The 14,181-nt window shown below is 40.8% G+C and overlaps 1 protein-coding gene across 5 annotated transcripts in view; it reads right to left on the reverse strand.

Moving 5' to 3' along the window:
- NEDD4L (NEDD4 like E3 ubiquitin protein ligase) overlaps positions 1-14,181 on the reverse strand; it is a 352,508-nt gene that overhangs the window by 93,137 nt on the left and 245,190 nt on the right. For all 5 annotated transcript variants that reach the window (XM_059725264.1, XM_059725263.1, XM_006268859.4 and 2 more), the window contains 3 exons: positions 11,011-11,072; positions 10,801-10,903; positions 4,788-4,954 (listed from right to left, as the gene is read on the reverse strand). In XM_059725264.1, the coding sequence (XP_059581247.1) occupies positions 4,788-4,954; positions 10,801-10,903; positions 11,011-11,072 (332 nt within the window). The remainder of the gene's footprint in view (positions 1-4,787; positions 4,955-10,800; positions 10,904-11,010; positions 11,073-14,181) is intronic.

Here is a 14,181-nt window from a genome sequence, read left to right on the forward strand (position 1 = left end):
TGAGAAAATTGGAGAGGAGAGGAGAATAAGACAATGATTATTACCTTTAAATTAACACACATTTCCGTATACGAGATCTTCTGTCACTTTGCTTCCACTTCTACATTTACTTCAAACCTTGGATTCTGTGAGGGGATTGCCAATCACGGAGGATAAGTGTCAGAGATTCTGCAATATGGATGTTTTCAAACTAAACTGACCTGGGAATATCATCTAATTTCATAAGGATTAATTATGTCATCACACTTTTCAGTTTGAGGACTGAGCACATCATTTCAAGAAATTCAAGGGGCCACAACCAGTGCTTTGGGACTGGTTTCCTGCACTGCTTCACCCTCTGTATAAGGGAGAATTGAAAAGGAACATGTATTTAAATGCACTGCATTCCAGTTATTCCCCCCCGCCATCCCAAAAAAAAAAAAAATGCCCTGAACAAGATACTGTAAGCAGGAGGAGGAGGATTTGCACAAGCTATTGTGCTTCTGTGCCAGCTGGGGAAATCCCCAACAGCTAATTTGCAGGTGAATGAGTGGAAACCACCTTAATATTCCTACTGGGGATCTCCCTGACCTGAGGGAAATCCCTGTTATCTATGCAGCCCAGGCCCCACCTTCTTTGCTACAGCCCCTGGTTCAGGGAAGATGTTGGGTGGGCAGATGAGGGAGGGCCAATACAGCCTTTGAAGTTTGAGCTGCAGCCTTTAAGAGGGATTTAGGTTAAGAACAAGGCTTTGAAGGGTACAGTTTAAAGCCTCAAGTGCCAAATGCAACTCACAGGCTACATACTACACACACAGACCATGGTATAACTGTCCTCATTTTCTCTTTGGCCAGTGGCAGTATCTGAACTAGGGACACGAGAAGATACTTATCCTTCTAGCAAATCAGACGACACATTCCTTTCCCTGTACATCTTTATGCATAAGCATAAATGCATGAACAACGCTGGGAGCAAGGAACTGAATCCAGAGCTCCCTTCCTCTCCCTCAAGGGAACGCCCTCCCTTACTGGGCCTCAGTCAAGCTTGTTCTTGCTGCCTCTCCTTCTGGCCCAATGATTTTTAGCTGCCTAGTGGTTTCAATCCTGCCTTGTTCATAGATTGGGGGTTAGGTACTTCTCTGAGAAGTAGGCGATGTGAACTAAAGTACCCTCTAACTAAATGGGGCCTAGAACTCAGCTCCCTTATTCCTGAGCAAGTGCCCTAACCAGTGTGCTAACAGGCAAAAGAGGAATGGGCCCTCCTCCTCGTTATCCTTCTCAACAAGCAACAACGAGCTGCACGTACAGTCTTAACTTTAAACCATGGCTCAGTTAGCGTGGCTCTTCTCCATCTAATGTACTGGGGGATTTCTGTACTGTTTATTTGTTTCCCAGATGAACCAGAGCCCAGGTGCAGGTAGACTGCTAAGTAGCCATTTTGGGTCTCTTCTGAGCATGTGCAAAAGCTCAAGTCCAATTGTCTGGGGATCATATTAGGCCAAAATTGATGTGCATAAGGAATCTAGATGTCTTAGTCAGTTTTTGCCTCCTGGGCACAGAGGAATAAAATCTTTGTGGTTAAGATGCCCGAAAGCAGACCAAAGACCCAAAGAAATACTAGAGATAGAATAGGCTTCGAACCTAGGTATATTACAGGGATGTAATTACCTTGATCAATCAAACCTGAAATCTCACTGAAGAATGGTTTGCTTGCCATGACCATAATTATATGGCAACCTAGTAGAGATCCATCATTCAAAATACAGTATGCCAAACTCCATTGTAACAGTTTGTTTTTTAAAAATAAGGCAAATTTTACAAACTAAGTGGCAAAATATTGTATTAAGCATTAGTAGAACTATTATTTTTAATAAATACATAATAAGTGCTCGAGTTAATGCTTGCATATTTTAGTCACTAGAATTCTGAATACAATAAACAAACAAATCAAGTAAAGCAGAAGGCTCTTAAGACAACCCAGTGGGCATAATATAAATTATGGTGATGGATATAAATGCTCAAGCAAGAACACGGGACATTTCTGTAATAACAGCTCACTGAAGATGAATAGTTGCATGTGAAAAAGCAAAATAAATCTAGATGGTTGACTAACGTCTGATTTCTGTGCTCAACCTTCCCTACTCAATCATGCATATAGCCTTTAAGCCTATCATATTTTTAGAAGTGTAATCATGAGTAATGTAGAATTTAAAAAATTAAACAATTCTGAGAGCAGCATAAGAAGATTACATAAATTACAGTTTGTACACCTATATCAGGATTTCCTTGGAAAGCTCATTAGATTTATCTTAATTTAAATGTAATAAGCTTTCTATAGATTTTCCTTGCCTTTTATAGCAGAATACTTTGAAGATTCAGTGCAAACCTCCCAATATCTTAAACACATTGCCAATTACCCACTGTTCAATTTCAGTTAACTGCCACATGGACATAAAAGTGTTTTAAAAATGGCTTCAGACATGATCCTTAAAACACAAGATGAGCTTTGAAGCACTTCCTTTTGAATATCCCTATGCTCTAGCAGAGCATGATGGGGGTTTCTCAGTCCTTCAGCACCCCACAGTTCCCCAGCAACCCATAGTGCTCTACTGCAAACAGCCAATGAATACTCTCCTGTGCACTCAGCTGCCCCTAGGGACCCCTGGAGGCATATTCCTTTGCAGGCGAGGATTCCTTCACTGTATTTGTGCTAAACACACCATTAGGAGACAACCTTGCTGAATACCTGGGACACTAAGTGAAGGACCGCGGCCTCTAATTCTCAAAAGGAATGGTTTGAGAGAAATAACCTCTTAGGCTAAGGACTGATGTTACACATAAACTGGTTTAAGTAATCAGAAGCTTGTTTAAACCTGTAACAGAACATAGGTTCAGGTAACATAAACCAGTTTCAAAATGGCCAAAACTAGTTTAAGATAAACCTGGTTGAATGTAGTATCAGACTTAACTGATTGAGCTCAAATCAGTTTATGCAACTTCTGTCCCAGACCCCTTCCTGGTTTAACTTAAATCAGAGTCCCCCAGCATCCCAGCATGCTCTGCAGCCCTGGGCTAGGCTATGTTCTCAGCTCCAGAGAGCAGAGCTGTCCCTGCCCCTCTGCTCCCTAGCTGGAGCATGAGTGGGCAAGGGCAGGGGTGTGGCCAGATGTCAGTCCCCGGTAAAGAAAAGGGGGCAGGGAAGAGGTTTTTTCACCCTTCCCTCCCCTGTCCCACCAGCATGAACCCCTGCAAGGTCTGACAGGCATTTCTCCACTTGCTCCTCCAGTGGCAGGGGCATGGCAAGCCCTGACAGTAGCCTCAAGTGAACTGGCCAGGGAGGGGGTTTAATTCCTCCCTCCTGACCCACTGACAGACCTGGGCCGGGGCCTGCCTAGCGCTCTCCCCTCACTGCTGCAGCAGCAGGAGCAGGAGCGCAGCCAGATGCTGGCCAGCATGGCCCCCTGAGGCAGAGGGGACAGGCAGAAGGTTTATTCTCCCCTTTACCCACAAGAGACAGCAGCTAGGGTTTGCCCGCCCTGATGATCACTCCCTGAGCAGGGAGAGTGGCAGGAAAAACCCCCTGCCTACCCCCTCCACCACATGCTGGATGGAGGGGGGGGGGGAATAACCCCCCTCTTTCCCCCTTGTTTAAGGGGGCCATGCTGGCCAGCCTGTGGCCATGCCCCCAGCCCTGCTATTGGAGGAGCGAAGGGGCAGGGACCTTGACAGGGGCAGCAGCCTCCATCATAGTTTTCCTAGGAGTGCATGCCTCTTCCCGGTGGCAGGCTGCACTGCAGGGCAGGCAGAGCTGCCACACACTGCAAGGGGTGAGCAGTGGCAGTGCTAGGGAGGGCTTGGGAGGCTATGGCCACCTGTCCAAGCCCTGGTACCATGCTCACCCTGCAGCAGCTCTGCCTGCCCAACTCTGCCCTGCCCCCAGCTCAGGTCCCCCCCCCGGGAAAAGGCTTGAACTCTCAGGAAACCATGAGAGTGGCTGCTGCCCCACCAGGGTCGCTCCCCACTCGCCACTTCAGTATTTCCCTCCTCCCCTCAGCATCTGGCAGAGGGGGCAGGGAGGGGGCTTATCCTGCCACTTGCCTCACACAGTGAGCTATCAGTGGCATCGGGGCTGGCAGACCCTGGCTGTAGTCTCCGAAGGACAGAGTGGAGTGGAGGGGGGGAATAATCCCCCTCCTTTCCCACTCTGCTTCAGAGGGCCATGCTGGCTGGTGAATGGCCATTCCCCTGCCCCTGCTGCTGTATCAGTGAGGAGGGAGTACCAGGCGGACCCTGGCTCAGGTCCATGCCAGTAGGACAGGGATGGGGGAATTAAACCCCCTCCCTGGCCAGTTCACTTGAGGCTACTACTGACGGGGCTGGCCATGCCTCCTAGCATAGCTTCCCTGTAGCTGAGGACTACTCTAGCACCCCTCCCCGAGCTTCTGGCCTGAGCAACTGCAGGCATCTGCCTGCATTTCCTGAATGTCTATTTACTTGCAGATTGGTTCAATCTAGGCAGGTTAGACTAACCTGCAAAGATTGAATCAATTCAGTCTCCAGCTTTTTGAATGTCGGTCCCTATTCTTAAAGATAAGAGTCAAGAGAATACTCCCAGATATATATCAAAGTTCACATTAAACTTGTAACCCATCTGTTATGGTAAAGAACTATGCAACAGTATGTTTCCTTTTCTTTCCTTGAAAAGTCTTCAGCTCTCCTGAGTGAAAATAATTTTGTTTGAAAGAATGAATATCCATACTTAAAATCTTATTTGGCCCAAGCAATTTATTGCAATTCTTTAACACTTACATTAAAGTTGGCCGATGCCACTGAGTTGTCCTGTTGTTGTGGTTGACATAGTAAGTACGACCAAGATTGTCCACTTTTTCTTCCCATCCAGGAGGCAGTGGAGGTGGCGGTAACTCCTCTTGGCGATGAGATGCAGAATCATTGGAATCAACCACTTCCCATCCATGCTAGGAGTAACAATAAATACTGATTACAAAGTTTAACAACAACAAAACGTTAAATTGCTATAGGATTTTTGGGCTACGTTAACTGATTTTTAAAAGTGATGGATAACAATGAAAGACTATTTAACTATAAAAGCTGTGCTGAAAAGGGAACTAGTCTCACTAGTACACAATATGCCTCATTTCTTTGGAAAACATTAAGTAAATCAGTATGACCTTTTCAAATGGTGTAATTTATTTCAGCTACCACTGACTGAGTTATGCTCAGCACTCTGTATAATGTTAATGGTCACTGAGTTTTATGTTCACATCTCTACTGAAATTAGCCAATTAATTATCTAAGTAAAGAAGTAGTTAGGACACCTATATCTATGTATGTATTCACTTATTTACAAATATTATATTCTTCATCCTTTTCCCAGCCCTCAGTAAAAACACTTGTCTTAAGCCCCAAGCTTACAATCAAAACTGCTAGCATCAAGCCCTGAATCTGTGCAGAGCCATGCTGTCTTCAATTTCAAATAAATCTAAAATCCTACGATTCTAATTTTTTTAAATATTGTTAAAGAATAGTTTTATCTTACAAAATTACAAAAGCCAGAGCAGTTGGCTTCCATGTTGTTTCCCCCATAAGTATGTCTACGTCAAATTTATATTAGCCATTACAAAATTGTTTTTTCCCCTCATTTGCTTGATTCACAATCTGAAACCAGTACGTCAGTTTGGGTTCTCCAATTTATGTATCATTTCGTAAAACATTCTGCAAACCAACCCCCCCTCATTCTACCTGCAAAATCTTCCTTCACCCTCTGGTCTTCAAACTTACTCTAGTTTCTCCCCAGCAAATCAAGTGCTTTGCTTAACTGAGGTTTACTAGCACTTCACTCCTATTGACTTCAATTGCAGTAGTTGATATTCAAGCAGGTAATGTTCAGCCTCAAAAGATTAGGACTTCATGTGAGCTAGAAAGGAATCCAGTTCACCAGAAGTCATAAAAATGACTTTTTGACAAAGTCAACAACTCTGAATATACAAAACACAGAGTCAATCTTTTGAGTAAGATGGTAACCATTTTTACAGTGGCTGTACAATAGCGAACCAAAACTTGTTTTCCAAATATATTTTCTTTGCCTTGTAAGTAATTCTTTAACCACACAATTACCGCTGGCATAGTCATATATTATTTGAGGTCTGCCTACATTTTCTAGTTTGAGTTAATAATTACTTGAGACAAATTGGCTAAATGAAGTCTTCATTTAGGAGGTATATTTTAGGTTAAGTCACTGTTTATCACAGCTGTATAATACAGTTATTGTAAACTCAACATTATGCTATTTTAACCCTGCGCCTTGAAAAAAAACATTTTTTTTTTAGAAGTAGCAATGCATTTATTTCCAAGAGATGCAGACAGAATGTATTATTTTTTTCTACATACACCTATTTAAAAAGAAATAACATCACATTTTTTCTCTGGGAATGAACACAGCTCTTGCAGCAATACAATTTTGTTCTTGCCATATGGACATTTGACTGCTATAGACTAACCTTATGGTAAAGCAACAGTTGGACTGCAACTGGCATCCACTGTACATACTAATCATAATTAGTATTGAAAAAATGATTGGAGAATATTTCATACATTTACTGCACAGCACAAGGGAAATGCTGTGACTGAATGAGCTTTATATTCTGAAGAGTCAGTCTGGCCAAGAAAATAATGGAAAATGCATCACGACAACAGTCAATTCAAAATGATCCTTCTAGAAGCAAGCTTTATCTAACATAGTCTGCTGTACTTATGCCAAATGCAAAAAGCTTGGATAGATTTTTTTTTGAATGTTTCTATCCACTACATTTCAAGGATTGGAGAGTTTTCAAGAATGAATGAAAATAAAAACACATAATAGAATTAACTGAGTAAATTCAGGATTACTTCCAACAGCTGACATTTTTGGAGAGTACAAAAAGCAGCAGTTAATATTTGTAAGAACTAAGTGGGAGATTTAACTTGTTACCAAAAACTAAGCATTACCAACCACTATCATTAGATATCCCTCTCGCTAGCCTGAGTAGCTGTTCCTATGAAGGCAGAAACAGACAAGAGCAGAACAGGCCGTCAGGAACATGCATGCCTATTCAAATATCCCTCTCCCTCCTGCAGTCTGAAATGTATTAAGACAGACAATGGGGAGGAGAAGAAATGAGGTAAAGTGAAGAGGAACGAGAAGAAGAAATGAACAGGCTATAACCTGCACGACTGAAGTATTAAGCCCATCCTTCATGTAGCCCAAAAGATAGGAAAGACCCATTTTCTCCTGGTACCCAGGGAAAGTGGAAGGAAAAATTCCCCACTACTTAATAAAAGAAAAGAAAATCCTGTGTGTCTGGTCTAAGTAGAAAAAAATATAAAACAGACTTTCCCCTCTCCTACAAAATGTGGATGACCTCAGGAAAGGAGACAAATGTTCACATAAGAAAGAACATGTGCATGTCAAAGAAGGGAACAAAGACATCCCGTGTGCAAGACTATGGAAGAGATTAGGTCTAAAACAGGAAAAAAAAAGGGACTCAACCTGCAACATTGCATTGGATTAGCAGCAAATCCAGTCCTATCTCAAGCAGTTACCAGAACCTGAAACTTCATAGGAAGGGGCAAGAATTCTACAGAAGGCATGCAAAGAATAATTTAACCCCAAATAATCCTTATCCTTGTTTGTGTTGGTCGGAGATTGCCGTAATACCTGAAGCAGGGTGTTAAACATCCTTTCCAAAATACCTGTCATTGGTCATGGTACCAGATATTCTGAATATCCATATAAATATGGATCGTGATATCTATACACAACTGCATCTTTCTGAACATTGTTACGCTTCATGTCAATAATTTTAGTTGCATGTTGTAGAAAAATATTCCTTTGCTATGAATTTCTGTGACCTGTTCCCTTGTTCTTGAAATATGAAATAAGGAAAATTGATGTTCTTGTTCTAACTCCTCTGTGCCCATCATTTTGTTTACTTTTTTATTCCCATTTTACTCATCACCATTCTAAAATAAATCACCCTAAACTTTTCGATATTCATATGGGAGACTTTTAGGCATTGCAATATCATTTCCGAAACAGGTGACCAGTATTATGCAAAGCATTTTAGGTAAGGCCACAGCGCTGATTTACAGAATAGGTATAAAGGCATTACATGTTTTCAATGCTATTCTCCAAACTATTACTTCTATATCCTGACATCTCACTACTCTTCTTTACTGCAATTACATACTGAACAGATTTTTTTTTAAGTGTGTATTCAATGACAGCCAGCCTCAAAGAAGTAACAGTAGAGCAGTAGGGAAGGGATAAGAGCAAATGATAGAGAAAAAGGGTTTTGTTTTTTTTTAAAGTGAGAAAACATGAGAGTGAAGAATAGAAAACTGAGTGAGGTAGTAGGATGGGATGAGTGTGAAACAGTAATCTGGAAAGAAGATCTACCAGGAAGGAACTGAAAGGAGGGTGATGTTAAAATATATAAAGTATTACTTGTATATGCTTTAATCAATGGTATATTGATTATTAGAGTCTATATTTAGCACTGGTGATGCCTCATCAGGAGTACTGGTCCAGTTTTGGGCCCCACACTTCAAGAAAGATGGGGAGAGACTGAAAAGAGTCCATCAGAGAGCAACAAAAATTAGAAGTCTAGGAAGCATGACTTATGAGGAACGGCTGAAAGGACTAAGGTTATTCAGTTTGGAGAAGAGAAGAACCAGTCTTCAAATACCTGAAGGGCTATTCTCAGGAGGATGGAGATAGCCTTGTCTCTGTGACTATAGGGAACAGGACTAGAAGCAATGACCACAAATTATAGCAGAGGAAATTTAGGTTGGAGCTTAGGAGGAATTTTAATGTGCCTATACACGAGCAGGGAGGCTGCTCCGACATACTGTAATTCCAATAAGCCGTATAATAATAATAAATAATAAATTCCAATGGCAATTACTGAGCTCCAGCAGCCTCCCACATCTTGTGTATCAGCATCCCTGTGCTTCAAAATGGTGGCAGGGGCACTTTATCTAAACCTGGTTGCACAAGCTTTAGATAAAGCACCCCTGCCACCATTTTGAAGTGCAGGAATGCTGATACATGAGACATTCCAGGTGTTTTAATTAGAACAGCTCTTGGAGCCACTCTGATTAAAGTGCACCTCCCTCCCCCCACTCCTGGAGCACATGTATTAATGCCATTTGACTATGAAGGCGGTCCAGCATTGGAACAGGCTACCTAAAGAAACAGTGGAATCTCCACCCCTGGAAATTTTCAAGAGCAGATAACACGGACACTTGGCTGGGATGGTTTAGTCAGGGCTGATCCTGACCTGGGCAGGGAGCTGGACTAGATGGCCTTGTGAGGTCCGATCCAGGCCTACTCTCATATGATCCTATAAATCAATACAAAAGATAAAAACACATGCCATATAGGGATGTAAAAACATGGCAGTGTAGAATATTTTCCTTTGAATGAGGAGCAGTGTAGAATATTTTCTTCCGACGAGGAGAACAAACCCAAAACTTAAATAGACTAGCTCACAGGAACAAGGCATGGAAGACCTAGCAAAAGCAATATGGCACTGATAAAAATGCAGTGCTGATAATTCATGATGTGAGAGGACAACCTGCCCTGAGTCCTACAAGCAGAAGAATTGTACAAATCTAGTGAGCAGAGACAGGCTTCATGTGTCTGATGAAATTAAAAGCCTATAATTTAGTATCACTTTTATTTAAAAGGGCTTTAATGGGGGGGGGGGGGTGCGATAGAAGCAAAACAGTTGTACAATAATGGCCCTGCCTAGCACTGACTCACGAAACTGGCAGCAGGGACTAAGACAAAAGTATACAACTGTAGTGAGTGGGGACTTGCTTAGCTCATTCTTTAAACACGATATAGTCCTTTATTTGCAGGGCCAGTGGCCTCAAATGTATGCCACAAGTGTATATCAAAATTCAATAACGCAACCTTAACATAGTGTGTAAGGGTGCACTCACAGTCCCGAGTCTTCTCCAGCCCTTGAGAGGTGCCTCTGGCTTCCTGCTGCTCTCTCTCACTGCTGTCTTTGACTCACTTCTCTAACACGGTGCTGCTCCTTTCCACCTTGCAGCCCTGGATCTTCTCCCAGGCCCTATGTCAAGGACTAACTCCCTCTCTCTCTTTCACTTCCCCACTCTCCAACCAGTTTTCAGCTTGCAGCTTCTCTCCCTCTCTTATATCTCAGACCTCTGTCTGTTCTCTGGCACCTTTCCTCAGGCACCTAACTCTGCACTCTGGCTCCTTTCCCCAGGAGCCTAACTCTCCTCTCTCGAGTCTCTCTCCCTGAATTCTTTCCCTGGGAGCTTTTTAACTTCCTTCAGTCAGCCAATTATCTGTCACACCTGGGCCAGTCCTCTGGACAGGCCTGTAATTAAGCCTTACTACCCGGAGCTGTGGACCAGCCCCTGCAAACCAGTAGCCTGCTAAAGTCATCCTAGGCAGCCTGTAATCAGTGCCTTACTGTCTGCATCTGGGATGTAGCCCCTGCAGACCTGCTGACAGCTACAGCTGGACTTGTAGCCTCTGGATGTACAGCTGAATGTAGCCTCTGCCAACCAGCCTGCTACAACAGCATTAAATTGTTGTGGTCAATTTCTATGCAAAAATTGTCACTTGCTTTTCCTTTGTTTGGTGTATCATGGCAATGCCATGAGATGACATTCACATTTACATACAGTTGTTTCTTTTTAAAGGAAAATAACTGTAGTACTCTCTTTTCCAGTTACACATTAATCTTTACAGCGAAATTAATGAAGTCTTAATCAGGTACTCTACCTCAGAGTCATCTCTTTGATCATTATTTTCATCCTCTTGTCCTCCATTTTTCGGCATATAGGCCATCTTCAGTCTCAAGAAACCCTTTACCCGAGATTTGTGGCTGAAGAACAAAAACAACAGTAACTAAGACGAATATGAAACATCCTTTTTAAAACCAAAATATGTTACATCCCATACATTTTCTTAGATACAAAGCTCTTCCCTCACCTTCTTGGTCTGAGAAGAAAATCCTTAAACGTGTATGGCCGTTCCATGGTTGGGTCTTCTGTCTACAATGAGAAATGACAAATTAAAAGTGTTGAGGCTCAAGAAGATGCATATCGTATACACCACATCCAGCAAAAAGATGTATTAGCAAAATCTGTGTATGCACTGAGGCAAGCCAATCTTTGTCAGTTAAGTGCATGTTGGTACTTCATTATTGCATAGCATGTCCACTAGATGTCACTATCAAAACCAATTTTAGTATATGTGCTGCCGAAGTGGGCATGTAAGCCGGACCAGCGGTCTTTGCCATTACATACACAAATACTTACATATTAAAGAAGGGAGGAGGGGGAAAAATGACCAAAATGAGACTCTAAAATATTAGTGCAGTACACTGGGTCCAGTTGTACCCAAGACCATCAATATCAAAAATTATATAATCTATGCCTCCTAGAAAAAGATAAATACTACTAATTTATAGAATTAATTCCCGTTTTAGGATTTAAAACACTTCAGATAAGACTTCCAACACCATGTGAGATAGATGAGTAAAACTAGTCATCACATGAGCTTTGTGATATCTGAGGTCTTGCTCTAGGTAATGAGGTCTTTTTTATACATTGTAAGTGTCTCATTTACAAAAATAAATTTCTAGCCTTCAGTTTTCTGGATAGAGGCCTGGCAACATGAACTATAAAGCCCCAAGGACCAGAATGTAAATAAAAGAAACAAAGAATTGATATACATATGAAAAAATAAACAATGAAGCAAGCTATGAATATATATTTTTGATGTTAGGTAAGTAAAATTTTTAGAAAACTATTTTAGTCAGGTTTTTCCCCCTCCCTTCTTTCCTATATTTGTAAATATTTATGTATGTGGTCGCAATGATACCTGATCCAATTTATATGACTTCATTGTTTCATTTTGGCACCTGACTGAAGAGGTTCGATGGGGCTGGCAATAGTGAAAGTACGCAGTGGGAATGTGAATAATGCTCACACCGAGGTAAGGCACATCTTATTTTCTGATATGACAAGCACCCATAAAATGTTGAGCAATTGCTCAGTATCCCTTAAACCAGGTCACAGGTATTTCAAATTAATGTCTCCAGTCCCACCAAATAAGTGGACACATCTGAAAATGTTGGATCAGCTAACATTACCACTGTGGGTAAAGCTGGAAATCACTCCCCAAGAACACTGACTTCTAACATGACCACAAGCATAAGGCACCCTGTCTCGTGAAGCAGTGCAAACTGAAGTCTTATTGTATGTTTGTGTTTCAGAATAAAACCACTTCCCTTGCATTTCTAAGAAATGTGATGCCTTGCCATTTTTTCTACTGTGAAAAAGTTCTCCATTCCCCCTGGTCATTTCCTTAATTCCTTTTTTGCACTTTATTTTTGTGAGTTCATGGCTTCCTTCTTCCTGAGAAGCGGTAGTTTTTAGTGGATAAAAGTGTAAAATTTGTATAGGTTGAGATTTATTACTTATATAATACACTTTATCTTCTCTGAGTGCTATATAGGAGGTAAGCAAGTAATTCTCCTAGGTGTTTATTTAGTTAATCCCATTTTCAGATGATAAAACTGAAGTACAGAGAAGAATAGACACCAACTGCATGGCTTAAAGGAGAACTAAAGCAAAGAATATTTCACAGCTATATGACAATACTTCTCAGTATCATACAGAGAGACTTAATGAAAAAAGGATTTTGTTTTCAGTTTTACTGATCAAAAAAAAAATCATTATAATGTTACCCAGAGCATCAAAAATAGAGTTATCTTATTACATTTCATGTCAATAACTGAGTACGATGCAGTCTGGAATCTTAGTCATGCACAGGAAAGCATCAAGTAGAGACATTATCACATCATCCTAGAAAACCAGGGGTGCAAGTGCTAAAGTATCTGTCAGAAGCTTCTCCACTGTAAATTTTTGGACAGAAGCTGGCCACACGTTGATTCCTGAAGTACACTGGATTAGTGAATGGATTTGAAGTATGGAGCATTTATATTATCTAGTGAGCCTCAGCGAAAGGAGATGTGGGGGTTAGATGGTGCAGGTTAGATTCCTGCAAATTTACTAGAAGGGCATTCACAAGCACAGCCTCAGGGTAAATGAGCAAATCAACAAGTCTTTAGATTCTATGTATGCAGAGGCAATCAAGGAATTTGGGATGTTTTGGAAGAATATTTTGATTACTAGATCTTGGCTAAAAAGCAAATGCCTGATTATGCTTCCAATAAAACAAATCAGAGGAAAAGAACAGTCATCATTGTACTTAATAAAGGGGAAAACAGGGAGCAGCTAATGCCTCAAACTAACTTACACAATGTGTGGCACAGTTATGCTTCTATTTCGGCTCCTACTCATTATTTCATTTTGAAAAAGTAATGTTGACTAAAAAACGGTATTTGAATATACCTTATTCACCAAACCATATGTGCACTGCAACATCTTATGTGGCTTAATGTTCTATTATAGCAGCAGGGTTTATCACATGTTTGTAATATGAAGAATAACATACTCCCACACATTACAGTGCATATATGGGGGGTGTAAATCACTCTTTTCTCATTAGGATTTATTTTCTTCCTAGCAACATGATAAGGCACATCAGACTCTTTACACTACTGTAATTTGCAAGAAGTCTATAATAGCATTCTGCCTCAGGGTGACTTTTTCTTTAAAAAAAAAAAAAAAAAAAAATCATAAATAGCTCCCATATAACACAAGCACACAACTAAATATAGCATGAAAAATAGCTATAGAGCCTGTAGGAATCAAGAAGTCACCTTTGTCCAAATAAAAAGAATATCCCTTCTAATAAAGACATTTTTATACTGGTATAAGTATTTTCCATTTGCATCTACTGTTAGTATGCTCATACACTTAGCCGGAGAAAACCCTCATCAGACAACAAGAGGCTAAGATATGCAGCATTTAGTATAATAAAATATATTTAAACAATGTCAAGCTTGAAAACAAAACAAAAAACCCATTAGTATATCAGAAAATCTATGCCAAGTTATAAAATGAAGTAGCTTCTTTGCTTTATTTACAAAACTAGTTGATAGAAAGCCTGCCAATAAATGAAACAAAAATGTGTAAATATTTAAATATGCAGAAAATAAAATTACTGATGTTTAAAACTTTCTGTGTCCTG

The sequence above is a fragment of the Alligator mississippiensis genome, chromosome 3 (genome assembly GCF_030867095.1).
Source record: "Alligator mississippiensis isolate rAllMis1 chromosome 3, rAllMis1, whole genome shotgun sequence".
In the NCBI taxonomy this organism is placed as follows: domain Eukaryota; kingdom Metazoa; phylum Chordata; order Crocodylia; family Alligatoridae; genus Alligator; species Alligator mississippiensis.